At 42.3% G+C, this 17,321-nt stretch overlaps 1 protein-coding gene across 5 annotated transcripts in view; it reads right to left on the bottom strand.

The window, feature by feature from the left end:
* The window catches only part of NIPAL2 (NIPA like domain containing 2), a 46,796-nt gene that overhangs the window by 8,179 nt on the left and 21,296 nt on the right, over nucleotides 1–17,321 (bottom strand). For 4 of the 5 annotated variants that reach the window (XR_014943317.1, XM_015856136.3, XM_015856137.3 and 1 more), the window contains exons 4-7: nucleotides 12,411–12,470; nucleotides 10,033–10,154; nucleotides 4,829–4,925; nucleotides 747–882 (exon numbers count right to left, since the gene is read on the bottom strand). Coding sequence is in view for 4 of the 5 variants with exons in the window: in XM_015856136.3 (XP_015711622.2) it covers nucleotides 747–882; nucleotides 4,829–4,925; nucleotides 10,033–10,154; nucleotides 12,411–12,470 (415 nt within the window). In the remaining variant the exon portion in view is untranslated. Of the gene's footprint in view, nucleotides 1–746; nucleotides 883–3,802; nucleotides 4,156–4,828; nucleotides 4,926–10,032; nucleotides 10,155–12,410; nucleotides 12,471–17,321 lie in introns of those variants that run through there. The other variant, XM_085539393.1, reaches the window with a different exon arrangement.

Genomic DNA, 17,321 nt, shown 5'->3' with positions numbered 1-17,321 from the left:
TAAAGCTGGATTGGCTCTTCTACCAGCAAATAATCCTGTAAGTAAGCACTGGAGCAGTCTAGATGAGATTACTGAATGATGCTATCAGCACCTGAAGCATAAAGGGAAGGGACCCTCTGTTCAGCTGCAAGTCATATTTTACCAGGCTGCCACCCCTGGCAATCTGCAAAGTCAGCATGAAACAATCACTTAACAGGCCAGAGGCCAGCAGGGAAAACTCTGATGTCCCCCGCTCACCAGAAGCTATTTCCTAAAACAGCACAGGCATATAAGGCAGCAGAGAGCAGCATGCACATGTTAACAGAAACAGGGAGAAAGTGCGGGTAAACTCTTCTTCAGTACAATGAGTGGCATGAGCTAGGGACAAGAGGTGTAAAATGAGGGTAAATGCGGCCATTTGATTATTCAGCACTGAAGATTTCTGAAGGTAATAAAGAAAAAATATCAGGAAAATAAATTTCACGTAATGAGTTCAAAACTTGTGCTGAAATAAGAACCACAGTTGGCCAAATTTTGTTTAAGGTGACAGTGAGAGGAAGCATTGATCTAATTAATCAATTATGAACTGAGAAATAAAGCCTAAATAAACAGTGTTATCAGCTGTAGGGAATTCATACATCTGTCAGGGTTCTGCCAGGAATTTGCCACATTGAAGAGCAATTTGTATCTAGGGGCCACGTCAGCGCTGAGAAAAAACGACAGATAAATAGATACAAAGCTGAGGAGTTACGGAGAAACTCACTTACTTGACTTGGAAAACACAAGAAATTGCCATTAAGATGAGCATGATATAGAAAACAGGGTAAGTTAGCTGCATTTTCCCCTTGGCAGAGAGCATTATCATGCTGGCCACAGCCTTCACGGTGATGACAGTCAATGAAGCTGAAAGGGAAAGGAAAGGATTAACAGGGCAGGACCCACAGTGGTGACCTCAGAGCATCAGTGAGAGATGTGCCATGGAACTGATGCCTTAAGAGACACTGAGGTGGAATTTGGGCACCTAAAGCCAAGGGTGTGATTTATAAACATTTGCTAAGCTAATGCCTCAGCTCAGAACAGCTTTAACTCTGTGTGTGCTTTACTGATGTGTTTTGCAGGTCTTCCAGTACTGATGTCTGCCACCCTGCATCTGCCCAAAGTCTCCCTGCTTTCTGCATAGCAGAGGTAACAGACTAATAAAATCTTACACAGTGCGCAAGATAGAGACAGAAATTGAGCTGGGTTCAAAGAAGACCCTATCAATTTCTGCTGCAGAGTATATGCCCTCCACAGTGGGCAGAGGTGCTCAAACAGCCTCCACATCTGTCAGACATCTTTTATTCAGCCCCAGCTGCTAATTTGGACCCCTTGTTGCATTGTGCAAGCATGAGAGGCCTCCTTCTCCACTCAGAGAAGTCAGCACACCTACTAGCAGTCTGCACATGACACGGTAGCCAGAAATAACCTCTCACCCTCAGGATTTATCTGCTGAGACGAGCTGGTCAGAGCTGATCTGTGGGATTGCATCACCAAGCACCTAACTCTCCCCACAGGTTGTGAACAGGGTCCAGGCAGTGAGCACAGGGTCTGCACTACATGTCAGGGGGGCGAGTCTTAAGATCTAAGAATAGTGTGTTTTTAATCCATTCAATCATCAGGGCATTACGAAAAAAGAAAGGTCTAGATTTGGTATAGGTGTCAGCAGTTTGGAGAAGTCTTGCAACACACATCTTCTAGAAAAGGAGCTGAGAGCTGAGCTAAGAGCTACTTCAGGTTTCTTTTTGGAGTGCACTCTTGCTTTGTTGAAGCTAAACCAGGGAGGCTGTGATGACTGCAAGAAAAAGTACAACAAACTCAAACTGATAATGGTAAGAAGAGTCAGGGTGCAGCGGTGACCTTTGAAGAGAGGTAATTCATCATCAGCAACGCTGCTCCCCAGCTGGGATCCAGTTCCACCCAGTTCCAGAGCTGGGAGTGTTGGATTTCCGTGTGTGATTCATCCTCCTGTTGCTGCAAAATTCAGATTGGCAAGGCAAGCTGCACTGTGCAAAGAGTACAGAGCAGGGGCTTGGACGGAAGGTGGGGGAAGAAGAATGGATTTGGGTCTGAGGTTTTGACTGCAAGCATTTTTCTAGCAGCAAGTCCAAAAGTTCAGGGGGAGTTTAGGAGTTGTATGCACTTGTGATGATCCTGCTCACCATCATGGAATTCATTCCTTTAATGGCAACCTTTGCACCTAGTGCTTTGCTTCCTGCTCTGTAATTGAAATAGGTGGAGAAGTTCACCAAACACAACAGTAACAGTGAGCAGGGTGGGTCAAATCCTGACCCACACTGGGGCTTATGATAAAAAGCCAAAAATACACAAAGCCCCCACCAAGCAGCCCACATAATAACCAAGATTTGTGTTGCAACAGAGAGAATTATTGTTCCGGAAAGAACACTTCCAGGTAAAAACCAGAGGTCTGAATTGTCCAAATAAGTAAAAGTTGCTGAAAAATAGTTTCTGATAAAAGGCTCATTTCCTTCCCTTATAATTTTAACAAACCAGGAAAAGCAAGAAGGCGCTTTTTGGGTTATGCTGTTATTTTTGTTTTGGCTTTGTTTTGTTTGAAAAGATGGAATGCTCTTTTAGCAAACAGACCTGGAATAGGTTTCAGACCCCTAGGAAATGGTTTCTCAGTCTCTGAGAGAGACAGAGAAGCTCCAAGCTTCTCCAAGCTAGAGTGACAAATGATGACACTGTCTGGCTGTTAGTGCAGGAAAATCAGAAATCCCACTTTAATCTGAAATATTTTCCCCAAAACTTATGATAAGTCCCAGTACATGCATAAGGTAAGATAATTCTCACCAAATGCACTTGCAGACTTACAGTAAGTAAAACATTTGCAGGTTTCATGATCTGTGTTTTCTTCATAATGGAAGTAGCTTCCACATCCAGTGGAACACAAAGGCTGCCTTCTCTTTCTACATTTCATGTACATTCATGTGCACTCTTCACCAGGAATGAATCTGTGCAGATGTTAGGTAAGGCAGAAATCCCCTTCCATGAGCTGCCTTGAGAATTTTGGGCATGGTGACTCCATTCCTCACCTGCCTGTCCTACAACCACTCCAAGGGCAGGGAACACATGGGATGGGTGTGAACCCTCCCTCACATCCCCATGGCTGTGCCCAGCAGAAATGTCAGATAGGAAGGAGTGCATCTCTGCAGGGACGTCCAAGCATTGAGTGCCTCCTGGGCTTTCCAGAACTTCTGATGCTCAGCATCCTCATATGTTCTTTTGGCACTGCTGGTGCTGGGACTGGCAGGCTCCACAGCAAAGCAAGCACGCAGGGCTCCACAGCCTGATGGCCCACCTCCTCTAGACTCAACCCAGAGCTGCCCTTCTGTTGGGTCTGACCCAGACTGTGGAAGATGAGCATGGAAATCCATCCTGAGTTCTTCAGCTGTGTGGCAAGGACGCCGAACCACTCATTGTCTGGGAACACTGTGAGGATGGAAACCAGTGGGCAGCTCAGCGAGCTCTGCCAGAGCTGCCAGGCTCTATGCTAGGAGTTGTCTGGACTCACAATCTCTCTTCCAAACCAAGAAGCAGTCAAACACACTGATGGCTTTTGGGACTCTTCGATCTCTGCTTCATACAGGGAGAAGGAAGGCTTCAAGGCTTCTGCAGAGCAGCTGATCCTAATGTTCAGTGTGATGGGAAATTTAGTAGGGGGACAGTACCAGAAAGGTAGATATGAAAGGAAGTCTGAGCTTCTCAGCTAAGTGGAAAGCCAGGAAGGAGTCCGGAAGAATGCAGCCAATAAATCTGCATGGGTTTTACAGTATATCACCAACAGACTTTATTGAAATTCAGTTTTATCAAAACTGTTCTGACCAGCTCCATGAGAAACACAATCTGTAAGTCTTTGCAGGCTGATACATCCATCTAGAGAACTCAGTGAAAATACAAGGGCTTCTCCAACAGTAATGTCTCCTATTTGATTATGTCAGCCCATGACATCAGAGGCAGATGTGGGTGCTATGGCAGTAGAGGCTGAACCTTCCCACCAATATTCTGTTACATGTTGTTGCTGTGTGACAGATGGCAGCAGAGGGACAGTCTGACAGAATGGCGACTGATGTGGACGTGTGTATGGAGATGGTGTACCAACAGGGTGTCATAGACAAGCTGACAAGGACGAGAAAAGAGATGGAGCAGTGACAAATTCTTAATGTATGCCTTCTTGCAGGGGAGCTTTAAGGGCCCCCTCCTGATATTTTTCATAACTGGTTCCAGTTTGACTTTAATGAAATGCCTAATAAATGTTCTCTCTTGTTTCTCTGGGTATTGATTATTTTCTGGCGGCAATGTTAATCAGGGGGCAAACTTCAGTGACCTGCTGAATTCTTATTGTGTTTCTAGAAAGATGGTGAAATAGAAATTTCCATGCAGACACAGAGTATCACAGGATACGCTTACAGAGTGCTTACACAGCCTTAAACTACTCTGGCTTAAAAAGTTGATTTTCTCAGCTATCCTGCTCTGCTTCACAAAACAAAGTTCCAAACAGTTTGCTTTCCCAAGATCTAAAGCATTGATTTAAAAAGCTTCAGAGCATCGTTGCACACACCATATTCATATAAGGAGCTCTCTAAAAAGAGCTAGCCCCAGCAATGAACACAGAAACTACATTCCGTAATTGGCTTTTCTCTTCAAAAAGACCACAGTAAAACGATGTGAAATGTTTCAGTGATTCTCCTCCCCTTTGAAGTGACCCTAATCTAAACTGGCTGGGGAGTCTGGGTGACAAGGAATTATCAAGTGACTGACGGGAACATCAAAGTGAGTAATACGTTCTTACCCAGCAGTGCAACCATCATTAACAAAACCACGACGTGTTTCACAGCCTTTATCTTGTAAAAATAAAGGAGAATGCAGAATATTATGATTTCTAAAATCTGGAAATAAAAGGGAAGAAAGTTAGAGCCGCAAAACTGCAATAAATGCTTCATTCAAAGTCTTTGGAATATCATGCTTTTGCACCTCTAACTATATTTTCTCATAGGTAGCATTGGAAGACTTTTAAGGTGACAGTAAAGATATCTATGTTTACTGAATATAATTTCTGTAGAACTTCTGTGTTTTTAATTCCTTTAGAGTAAGGCACTTACATGGGGAAACAGCAGTCTCCCCTTCTGGATATGGTATTCTTAGTGTCACTCCTCGAAATGTGCAGAATTATGCTTGCTGACCTCATTGCCCTTCTCCCAAGCCCTGCTCAGAAAAACCCCCCAAACCCAGTCTTTTTGCTCTGACTTTCTGCCATACATCATCATGGAGAAAACATTTATTTGCTGTGGCAGTTCTCAGATGGCAGGGTACCTGTCAGGAGCTCACCTGGAAAAGCTCAGTGACACACCAGCAGACCACACTGCAGGACAGCTGCAGCTGCTGAAGCACTTTTACTCACACTGTGCATGGTCCAGACTTGTTCCCTCAATAACATCTGACAGTTGGTTAAATTTACAGACTTGATGTTAATTCGTCTCGTTGCATCACCACCTCTGTAGAAGCTCCCTGCTGTTCCAGCTGCCCAAGCCACCAACAGGCTTTTCTCTGTGCTTACTGGAACTGAATGGCTCCAGGGAGTGACTGAGCTTCCACATCCAAAGCATCCCAAAAGGATGGGGATTCCTCCCCTGCCACGCTTAACATAGCTGCCCAAAATGCCCCTCTTGGCTAAAGTCAACAGAAATCCCAAGTGCAGAAAACCTCTTGAAAACAAGACTGATGGGGCCTCAGTTCTGAGGGGTGCTGAGAGCCTCCTGGCCTGAGAGACTGGATGGAGAAAGAGAGGTTTGTGCACATGAGGAAGGAACTGAACAGGGGAAATAAGACAGAAAATTAGATTGTCATTGGTACTGAATGTGATTAATGTCACTCTTTTACTAGTGAAAAAAATCAAAGAAAAACCTCTCCTTTACCCCTTTGGTTCCATCATTACCATCTTATTTTATATCTTATACAGCCCCTCCACTCTTAACACAGCACTACAATAGAGAAGATCTGGGTGTTGCTCTGCTGCTATTTAAAAAGAAGGAACAGAACAGTTAGCAGCAGTAGTTCTACAATGTAAGACTGCAAGTTTCTCATCATGGAAAATGAGTGCACAAGTAAGAGGTTGTCAGCTGCATTCAGCAACAAACATTTTCTACCACACTCGCTCTTCCCAGATTATTAGTGTGCAAAAATGCGAACAGGATGTGGTTTGCTTTAACTCACAGTACCAGCACAAATTTGGGTTGCATATTACCATTCTTCAAAGAAATTCAAACATTTCTTACAAGAGTAAGATTTTTATTTTTTTTTTTTGGTAAATGTTTGAAAGCATTTTGTTGTTGGTTAAAAGAAACAAAAGCATTTCTGGACTAATCATTGTTCAATCATCTTTGCAGTCTCTTACAGAATGCTGCTCTCCTCTCCTTCCAGAACAACACTCCTAGCGTGCCTGTGGGGATGAAAGCTGGGACACCATATGGTAGAATGAGGCCTTTGCCTTAGCCTCCCAGTAAGGAACCTCAGCTGCCTACCCAGCTTCATTCTGCAGTATAACACTGGGTATGTCTCAATTGGGAAACAAAGCAGAAGACACGTTAGCAACTGCAGGCTTGTGAGTTCATCTTGGTCTCCCTGTGGAAAACTGCAATGGTTTTGAGGGAACTCAAGAGGAAAAGTAAAGGTAGCAGCTTCACTGTTTGTGCCACTGGCAAACGCATCTCAGGGCCTGAGGGAAATATCACATTATCCAGCTGCAGCTACAACAGACTTCAAATTGCTTCAGTTGCTTTTTTTTTTTTTTTTTTTTTTTTAATCAGCCAACAAATGCTAATGGAATAGAAGAAAGCTGTGCTAAATAAATATCTCCCATGTGGAAAGGTCCTCATGCTAAAAAGAATTTCAGAGATGTCCAAGAACTCCTCCTCCATGATGTGCTGGCTCAGGAGGTGGCTGGACAACCTGGCTCAATGATGGGGGCATGGCACCATGTGACATGGCACTGCAGGACCTGCTCCCATGGCCCTGGTGTAAACCTGAGAACCCATAGCCTCTCCCATCCACTCAGACTGGTTGTGTAGAGCGTGCATAAAAAACACGAGACAGCATGATGCAAGCAGCCAGCTGTACCTCAGGTATCCATCCATTCCGTAGTCCCTAGACAGCTTTAAGAGATCCAGTCACCATGCAAGAAACGAGAAATGCCTTCAGCTGCAGCTGAGCCTAGGAAGAAGGCTGATGGTTTCTTCTCGTGGCTGTTATTTAAGTTTATACAACTCTCCTTTTCTGCATTTAGCATGAAATACAAAGTATCAGATCTTGCCTCCTGCTACTCAGCAGACAAACTGTTCTTCCCATCAAGAGGTCCCCCTTAATCAGAAGACAAGGGGAGGCCACTGCACTGCACTGAGTTGTATTACAAGTGGAGTGCATGGCTCCTAACAAGACCTCACGCAGACTGGGACCCTCCTTGGGGGTGTTCTGGCTGTTGCCTTTGGGTTGTCTTGAGAATTACCCCGAATGGTACTCAGTTTCCACAGATGTTATCTGCAGTTGTGTTAAGTACAGCAACCAGGAATGGGAAACGCGTAGAATCTAACAACTAACTTAAATATATTCTGTTTATAGAACTGAAGGAACTCGACTTGTTTACAATCATTTTTACAATTGTAACTTATCTGTACTGAAGTCTTCTCAGGTCCACATCATCAACGTTTTTATAGTTGTGATGTTTTCCATGTTTCTAAGCATTACCAGAAGGCACCTGGAACAACATACCACATTGTCTGCCTCAGCTGTTTTTCTGGGACATACAGCAATGCAGGCACCAATGAACCAGAATGGACTTTGAAGGAAAAACAGAAACCAATATTGCAGATATTGAAAATTAGCAATCCAGCGTTCACTACTCTCCTGTTTCTAAAAGCTTCACCCATAACTGACGCCTTCTACAGTGACTCAAAGTGTATGTATACAAAAAAGAAAGCAAGCTAGGATAGTGGTTCCCACTTAGACATGAATGCAAAGTCTCAGAAGGTGGCTCATAATTGTCTCATGGGAACCGCAGGCTATTTCTGCAGAACTCCACTGATGCCAGTGGTGAGCCACATGGGGATGGTTTATCACCCACACAGAACATTTTGTACCATCAGGGCTTTGTATTCCTCTGCAGACCATACTTCAGGACTACTTTTAGAAAGACTGTTGGACTGCTTCATACTGTTGCACTGTCTCCTTTCTATATATATTTATACTGGAAACTCAGCAACTTCTGCTGTAGCTGTGCCTTTTTATATATCAGCAGCCAACCTGTGCTAGAAATTTTACAAACAAATACGAAGTGCTAATTCCCTGTCCAAGAGAATATTTACAGCAGGGTTTGCTTGAACTTCCAGCAGCATGCCAGGCACATCAGGCTGGTACCCCTGGGTCTCTTGCGGGGACTCTAATTCTTCCCTTTTCTTTTGACATGGGAAGCTCAAATTAATCTAGGGAGTAAAAGGAACAAATCAAACTTGATTTATTGTTGAGTCAAGAGCACTTGCTATGTAGTTGCTCCATTCTCCCCTGCAACCAATGCTGTAGAACTGGATGCCGGCTGAGGAAGGGAAAAGAAGGGAAAGAAAGTCCAGGGGTTACCTGTCACTTCTTTATACTTTCTCCTAAGAAGAATATAATAAAATCTTCTTATGTATTCAGCTGTGTTCTTATTAACTGTTCCTGAAATGAAATCTGGAGGAAAAGCCCTTTTCCAGCAACCTGCTGGCTTTAAGAAAACGTGCACATCATATGGCACAGAAGTTTGTGGTTTCATGGTGGGTGGATGGAAAATTGTCTCCTTCCACCTTCTTTACATGAAAAGGGTGAAGCAGTAGTTCTGTACCTAGAATGACAGCCTGGTTTGGTACCTATAGGTGGAAGGACATGGTTGAAGAGTATCTTCATTAGGAAAAAGAGAGGGTGCTCCAGAAAGAAGTAACTGAATTTCTTGTTCTGAATTGCCTCCTTAAAGGGTCCCAACTCCCTCTGTTAGCTACATGGACTTGCTGAAGCTCTTGCCAAAGCTGACCATGGCCTTTCTGAGTACCCCAATACTCCTAGGCATTGCCTTCACAAGCCAATCTGCTACCTAAACCTAAAGTGCATGCTATGTTATGTATGTCTTTGGAGCATGACCATTAATTTCTTTCCTTATGTTGGATTATCATATTTAAGAAGCCTTAAAAGTGCACAAATAACAGAGCAAGAGGATCAACTTTTGTTTTGTGTTATCACGTACCTTGTGCTCAATAAGAACCCCCAATGAGTAGTTAATTTATGTTTTAAATCTGCAGGCTGGATGAAGCATGAAGACCCACAGTCTGCCTACTCAGTGGCTTTCTAACTCAGCTCCCTCCTGAACAGAAACCTGGGCACTAATAATCTAACCCAAGTGAGAAAAAAGTAACCACTTCTGAAGCATCTTTTACATTCAGTGGGAGGAAAAATTTTCCAGAATTCCGGAGTGGAAGAGAGAGAGAAATTCCTGCTGTTCACTCTTATTTTGTTCCTGATGCTAATTACATACATCAAAGGAGATGGATGGGATTTGAAGTTTGTATGTGGATCGTTTAACCAAAATGGCATTTTTGCATTTAATTCAAACTGCAGTTCAGATGAATCTGAATGGCAGTGAGACAGGCTTTCTATCCACATTTCAGCTCCATACAAAGCTCCTCTGGGGCACTCAGCAGCATGTAGATAAAATGGAGTGATATAAAAGAACAGAGGACTATTTTCAAAAGCACAATTTCATTACATTCCAGAAAAGCACTGTAACTAATATTTATATATGCAGACAGTGAGGCATGCACACATATTTTTGTTCAGCACATTTTCAGCTTGGAGGCTGGAGCTCACTTTCCTGTGGAAACCATGCAGGGAACAATGCCTGTACCTGCCGCAGCAGTTTTTCTGCTGCCCAAAGCCCTGTTATTCTGATTTAGGCAGAAACATGAACCAAATACTCACCACATACACCAAAAAAGGCCAGCTCACTAAGTCTTTCTGTATTCGTCTTGCTGTGAGCTCTTGGGGTACGTTTGGAGCAAATGTCACCAACAAGTACATCCCTACAACTGCCAGACTTCCTCCTTCAGAGAAAAGGAAATCATGACTCGTTAATACACGTAACTGTGGTGATTCTTGCTCTCCAGCACACTTAGAAACAGCTTCTAAAAGAAAGCTGAAGTCTTCTTGATCAGATCTGGGCTTAAGTATTTGGACTGTCTGTGGTTCTATCTAGTACAGTTTTTATTAAAAGCATAAAGAATTCTGGAAATATAAAATAAAAAGCTGTCAGTAAAGCCTCATGGATTAGGGTCCCAGTGCAGCAGCACATTTTCATATATGCTCAATTCTAACACCCAGTGCATTGCGAAGGAGAACTGATCTTTTGTACTCTTCATAGGCACAAAGCAGGTCACAGAAACTTCTAACCTGGGAGAACGTGTTGTTAAGACAGAAGATCATCAGGGGATCATTCCCCTCATCTCGAGGGGAAATGGCCTCAAGTTGCACCAGGGCAGGTTTAGGTTGGATATTAGGAAGAACTTCTTTACAGAAAGGGTAGTTATGTACTGGAATAGGCTCCCCAGGGAGGTGGTTGAATCACCATCCCTGGTTGTGTTTAAGAGCCGTTTGGATGTGGTGCTCAGGGATATGATTTAGTGTAGGGTTTTTAGAGTTAGGGTTCTGGTTAGGCTGCGGTTGGACTTGATGATCTTCAAGGTCTTTTCCAACCTGGGTAATTCTATGATCAACCAGCATAAACACACTGCTCTCCTGAAGTCATTGTGTCCACTGAGATCTGCACCAGTGACAAACCTGCCATGCAAACATTAAGTGCTACAGATACATTCTAGTCCAGTGCTCATGCAAAGCTGTTAGGAAGCCATTATTTCAGCCACTCCTCGCTGCACTTGCAGACCTATGAACTGCTTTATAAAAGGCTGATTTGCAAAAGGCTGCTCAGCCATTGGGTTGCTGGGGCCCCTTTTCAAGGTTGAACTTGCATTATTGTGCTTTTAATAAAAATCTGGAAGTTCTGCCTTGTGGACAGCCAGCTGACAAACACAGATGTTCACTGAGTTATCTAGATAGAAGTGAGCTGATCCTGAGCTCATAAGCTGTATTGGATTAGGGAAGATATTAGCTAATCAATTCTTTTTTCCAAGCAATCTTCAACATTCTTGGCAAACCCATAAATCGGTGTGGAGTACAATGCTCAGGAATACAAAACAAAGCACATCCGGAGGAGGGTTTTGCTGGCACTGCTATCACACACGGTTTCTTTGGGAAAGCAGCACCGTTCTATATTTATGTGCTTGCAAAAACATCACCATATTTCCCATCATACAGCTCATTCCTATGGAATGTAGCAACATTGTTAAATCCTTCTTGCATAGTCTAACTCACAGAAATAAAATAAATCAGTGCTGAGCACTAGTTAAAACAGCCCGCAGTTATAAGGCCATAAGGGAAACACGATCAGTTGAAGGGAGAGGGGGAATTTTGAACGTAGCAGCCAAGCTGGCAAATTTGGATCTCAAACCTAAATAAATATTATATAGTATTCTTGGAACAATTCTGAATGGATCTCTCCAAAACATTCATGAAAACAGCTGGGATGAACTTGTTATATAGTATGGACAATCAAGCCTAGATGCTGGAAGCTCTGCAGTGACACCAGATGTCCCGTGGCAGGTACCCATCAGGTGCACTCTCTGTGTTGAGAATATTTGGTGCAAAATCCAAACTCTGAAATCTGCTTGTCTCTCAGTATTACAAGCAGGGCAGTTTTGATATGTAAAAAATCTTGGACACACACACACACATAAATATGACATACTTTTGTAATGAAGACCACATTTCCCAACAGAACTCTTGACAACATGATTGTTTGCTCTTTGAAGTGATAAAATTAATACCAAAAGGGAATTTGCCACTTTTAATTGAACTTCAATTTTTGTGCAATATCTATGCAGTAAGAAATAAAAAAACCCTTCTATTTGAATGAATAACTCAATAATATCATTAATTTTATTAGAATTGCGTTATAAAGATAACGTCAAATACAACCTCAGAAGTAAAAACAGACTATGAAAATAAATCTGAGCAAAAGGACACATAAGGAACGAGTTATGGCTATAAGCACGGAGGATTTGGGAGTGCAGCCTGTTTCACATGCACTGAAGATTCTCCCTCTTTTTGTCACTTCTTCCCAATTTTGTAAGTAACTGCCTCGAAACACTCACTTGGGAAGTAGGAGTGTGAAGTGGGGGGTTGCATGAGAGCTTCAGCTTGCTAAGCATATGGCCACACACATGTCCATATTAGCAAACACTTACCCACTATATCTGCAGCCCTCACGGTCTTCTTTAGGAATAAGACAGAAATAAATGCACTACCTAGAACAGAAATATAAAGTCTTATATATATATATATATATATATATATATGTATTGGATTGAATATCAAGTGCTATAGCAAAAAGCCACTCTGAGCCAAGTATAAATATAACTCAGGGCTGTTGCACTGTACCATGATATAACCAGACAGGAGCCCATTCCAGCAACCAACCAGTACTTTTGTATAATTTTAGACATAACCAGCATGCTCTTACGTAGTTGAAGGGCTGCAATACCCTTCCTATCTCCCACACAGACACTACATAAAACTGGCCTAATTCAGTCATGTGTGGAAGCATAAGGAAACTCAGGCACTGATCAGACTTGCTGTTCATCTCCCTGTTTTTCCCTCAACTAGGAAAGGCCTTTGAGAGAGGTGCACTGGTGATGCTAGATCTAGAAACCTCAAAGAATGAGATTTAGAAACCTCATTATCCTGGGAGGGACTGTGAAAGGATACGTTGAACCTATGTTGTGGGAAGCTGTTACATGTTCTCTGTTCCTGCCTATAGGATGAAGTTCTTGGTTTATTCTTGAAATAATAGATCTTTCTGTGACCACCTTTGCATCATCATCTCTGTCATTCCAATGGAACAATTAATCAGTCATTAACTCCAGATATATCAAAATAAGTTCATAGCAAGATAATTAGAATGAGAATTCAGCATCATGTCAGTAGAAAATGAGACAAAACTTGAACTGCATGAAGAGTGGTGGAGCTCTATGCAAATGAACGAGAACAGTAAAAGAATCTCTAACTGAAAGTGCCATGCTGAAAGCAAACTATCTGACATAGTTTTCTTTTTTCACTGAGAACCCTGCTGTAGAAAAGACACTGGTATCCAGGCAACGCTGGCAATACCGGAGCTAGCTCTAAGAGAGAGGATAAAAGGCAGGAGAGAAGCGACAGCAACCTGAGTTAGTGCAGGAATTAATTACTGCTGTCAGAGCTCTCCCAAACCACATCTCAGACCACCCTGTATGTAGCCACTGTAACAGTACAGATCTGTTGTGTAATGAACTGATGCCTCCGTGATTTCTTTTCTTTTCTTTTCTTTTCTTTTCTTTTCTTTTCTTTTCTTTTCTTTTCTTTTCTTTTCTTTTCTTTTCTTTTCTTTTCTTTTCTTTTCTTTTCTTTTCTTTTCTTTTCTTTTCTTTTCTTTTCTTTTTTTTTTGACTATGTCTGGGCTCCCCATGGAGATATAATAAACACAGCATAGAGTTCAATCCTGGTATTGGCATCCAATTTGGGGTTATATGATTTATGCCCACATTTCCACTTCCTGGTTCTCTGGAGATGATAAATGGCAACCTGGGTACCCCACAACCTCTGAGGGTGGCTGTAGGCACAGGAATGCATCCAGGTAAGGAAACCAGTCACTCAGCCTGTCATCCACTTGAATAATGCAAATGTGGCAAGCTCTTTCTCCAGAGATAGCTGGTAATGCACAAGAGATCACAAGCTTAGCAGAATATATGTATAATTAATGCTCTTTTTGATGTGTAATATGTAGAGGATTTTTTTTTTTAAAGTTTAAAGAACATACATTAGGCCATCTGGGATGAGAGGAAATGGTAAAATCTGAAGTAGGAGGGGAGATGCCAATGGAAGAAGAGCAGAGTGAAACCCAGGGGAGACTTTGAACAGAAAAGGCACCTGTCCCTGTGGATAAGCCACCAAGGCTTCATACATATTCAAGTGAAGCAGAAAAGCAAAAGCCTCACAGCCTCAGGTGCATTCCGCTGCTTGAGATGTTCACTTCTCAAGCCAGTGTTACCTGACAAATATTACCCCTGCCATCTCCTTTGTGCACAGTGACCTCCAAGCTGCTGTGCTATGAGCAGGAGGCCGGGACCTCCCAGGGTCCCCTCCAGCCTGAGTTATCCTAGGGCTGTGGGAACCCCTGGCAAAAGAGTAAGTGGGCCGCCAAAGGCCAGAGAGAAGCACAGCAGATATATGAGCTAAAACCCTTCCCACCACCCAGCCCCAGTTTCCCCTTTCCTATGGAGGGTCCTTTTGTTCCCCTCTCTGCCACAGGAGCTATGGGCATCCTCTGATGTTATACCAGTGTGGGAAGGAAATCCCTGAACATTGTGTTCAACCCTACGAATGAGCAGACTAAGTTGGGCAATTGCTGTGCTGAAAAGCATTAATTCATCTTTCCAGTTCTTCATTTATTTGCTTGCTTTTCTTTAAAATAACAATAATAAAGGCTATAGACAGTCATACAGATTGAGATCCATGTCACCGAGGACTGTTCTCTGGTTGTTTTTTCAATTGGCCAGCAATTGAATTGAGCTACAAAGAAAAGTAAACAAAATAAATTGTCAGAGCATAAGCTGGCAACAGCGTGGCACCAAAGCTAGCAATTTATCATAGTTCTGCACACTAATTGTTTTGGAACCACTGGTTCTGCTATATAAGAAAAGGGCAGAAAATCATCACTGGAGGGGTTTGAGAAACATGTAGATGTGGCACTGAGGGACATCAGTCAGTGGGCATGGTGGTGATGGATTGATAGTTGCACTAGATGATCTAAGTGGTCTTTTACAACCTCAGTGATTCTATGATCTGTTAAGGACTGAAGATTATAGAGTCAAGCCTGGGCAAAGAAGAACCATACTAAACAGATAAAATCAAATAAAATCAATATAGTATCTGTATCTTTACAACAGAGCCTTTTTATAGGCTCCTGAAACTCTTCGATCTGGAAATCTGGAATTATTATTTCAAATGAAAAATATAATGGCTTGCAATTACATCAAAATTGTGACAAATAAAAACTATCAAATGGAAAGGGGAAAAAACGTTTGATCAGGAGCTTAATTGTTATGCTGAAACAACCTTGCCTTTTTACACATCAGCATAAAACAGTCTGTTTTGTACTTACTGTCTATTACTACAGCGTGTGAATTTCTATTTAAATTGAAAAATATGATAGCAAAAGTCCATTTTCTGCATGGTATAAAATTAAGGGCCTGAAGGGAGAGGTGTAATGGTGCTACACATAAATTAGTCAAATGCTGAGTCTCCTTGGAGAGTGATAGCATGCAATTATCTCCATATGTAGGTTTTCTGCAGAAGAAACAGAAATAAAGAATAGCATGATGTGTGGGTTCTACCACCAGCAGACACTGAAGGGTGAGAATCCATCTCAGAAAACAACTCCTCTGCCTCCTAGACAAGAAACGTGCAGTTCAGCTTCTTTCTTGTTTGTTTGCTTTCTTGTTTTTAAGAAAGGAATAATACACAGCAACAGAAGTTAGGAACAGAAAATACATACTGAACATGAGAGCAAATTTTTTGTGTTTAATCCAATCCAACCTTAAAAGACTCAAATAAAAAAAAGTGTTCATTATTCATTTATTTTTTGTTTATACTCAAAACAATTTAATGAATATTTTTCATGATTAAACTGTTTTCCTGGTACTGAAACCATCTATGAATCTCACCATTTTATCTTTACTTTTAATTTCAGACCTTACCTCGAGCAATGATTTTCATAACTGTGCATAACTATAAATCATAGAATATCCCAGAGCAAAAGGGACCCTCAGGGATCACTGAGTCCGACTCCTGGCTCCACACTGGACCACCCAAAATGCCAGTATATCCTTCATTTTTCTCATTTTAACCCTTAGATTAGCTTTATTTAAAAGAATTGGTACAATCCTCAGAAAAGCACAGATACATTTTGCTTTTTCTGTCTTTTCAATAGAGAGAAAAAGAAATTGAACATTAATCCCAAATACCCATTATCTTAAGCTTAGCTGATCAGTAGCCAAGCTGAGGTCACACCAGCAAGGCAAAGGCTCCTAAAAACACCTGTTGTGCAGAATGCTTCTCTACGCATTTCACTGGCAATATGGATAAATGCCAAAGGAGGAGGACTAGCGTTAATGTGAAGATTTGTTTAATGTTTGCACCTCTCCCAGTTTGTGCAGTAGGGAAAACATTTCACTTTGTGTCCAAGCATTTACTCCGCTTTATGGGTCTGCCTGCAACTTATGAAGCAGTTTAAACTCACCCAGATGATTTCACACTAGAAATGCTGAGGAGTGCTCACACTGTGAGGATGCTGATGCTCAGGAAGGTCACATCTGAAAATATGACCGTAAAATGTGCTTTGTACAGAGAGATCCTCAGACCTCTGTCTGTCTTCTGAGCTGAAGAGATTCAGGGCCATGCTGGTACAGAAGTGAGAGAGATCGTAATAGGTTGAATAATGATATAGGTCAAAAAAGACCGCTAATCCGTCCAACCTAATGTAGGCTGCCACACAGACAGGGAGCTCTGGAGAGAAGATGAGGCATGTAGTACATTTGATTGCTGCAACCCAAACGAACAGGAGGCTGAGGGGACAGATAATGGGGAGCAGCTCTTCCTGGGCAAGTACCAGGGTTCTGGAAGCCAAGCACTAAGAGTGGGACAAGGAAAAAGACTGAACAGTTGAGGTTGTTGGTCATCGCAAGAACGGGATTTAGCTGAAGAATAAGCACCTGTAACGTCATCTCCATGGTGGGGTCTGCAAGTAAACAATTCACAACAGGATCTCCCAGAGAACATCAGCATGAAGCTTCTACCATCTTACCCTTCTGCATCCCTGTCTTGCTCACAGAGAGGGTAGTAGCCCAAGAAAATCCAGGCTACAGTCCTATTGTGGGTCATTTTGGAGAGACAAGGGAGAGGCTTCAGGTGTGAGGTGGAAAGGTACTGTTAGACCTGGTGGGACCTGGGCCTCCTTTGTGGCCCATTAACATGGATTTGGAGAACATGAAGGAACATCGGCATGCACAGATGGAGTTAAACAGATAGCCAGGTCTGCCCAGAACATCTAGGAACAAATTCAT

This window comes from Coturnix japonica, chromosome 2 (genome assembly GCF_054131305.1).
Source record: "Coturnix japonica strain WE chromosome 2, WE-NBRP24, whole genome shotgun sequence".
In the NCBI taxonomy this organism is placed as follows: Eukaryota; Metazoa; Chordata; class Aves; order Galliformes; family Phasianidae; genus Coturnix; species Coturnix japonica.
This window is presented reverse-complemented; position numbering and strand designations above follow the sequence as displayed.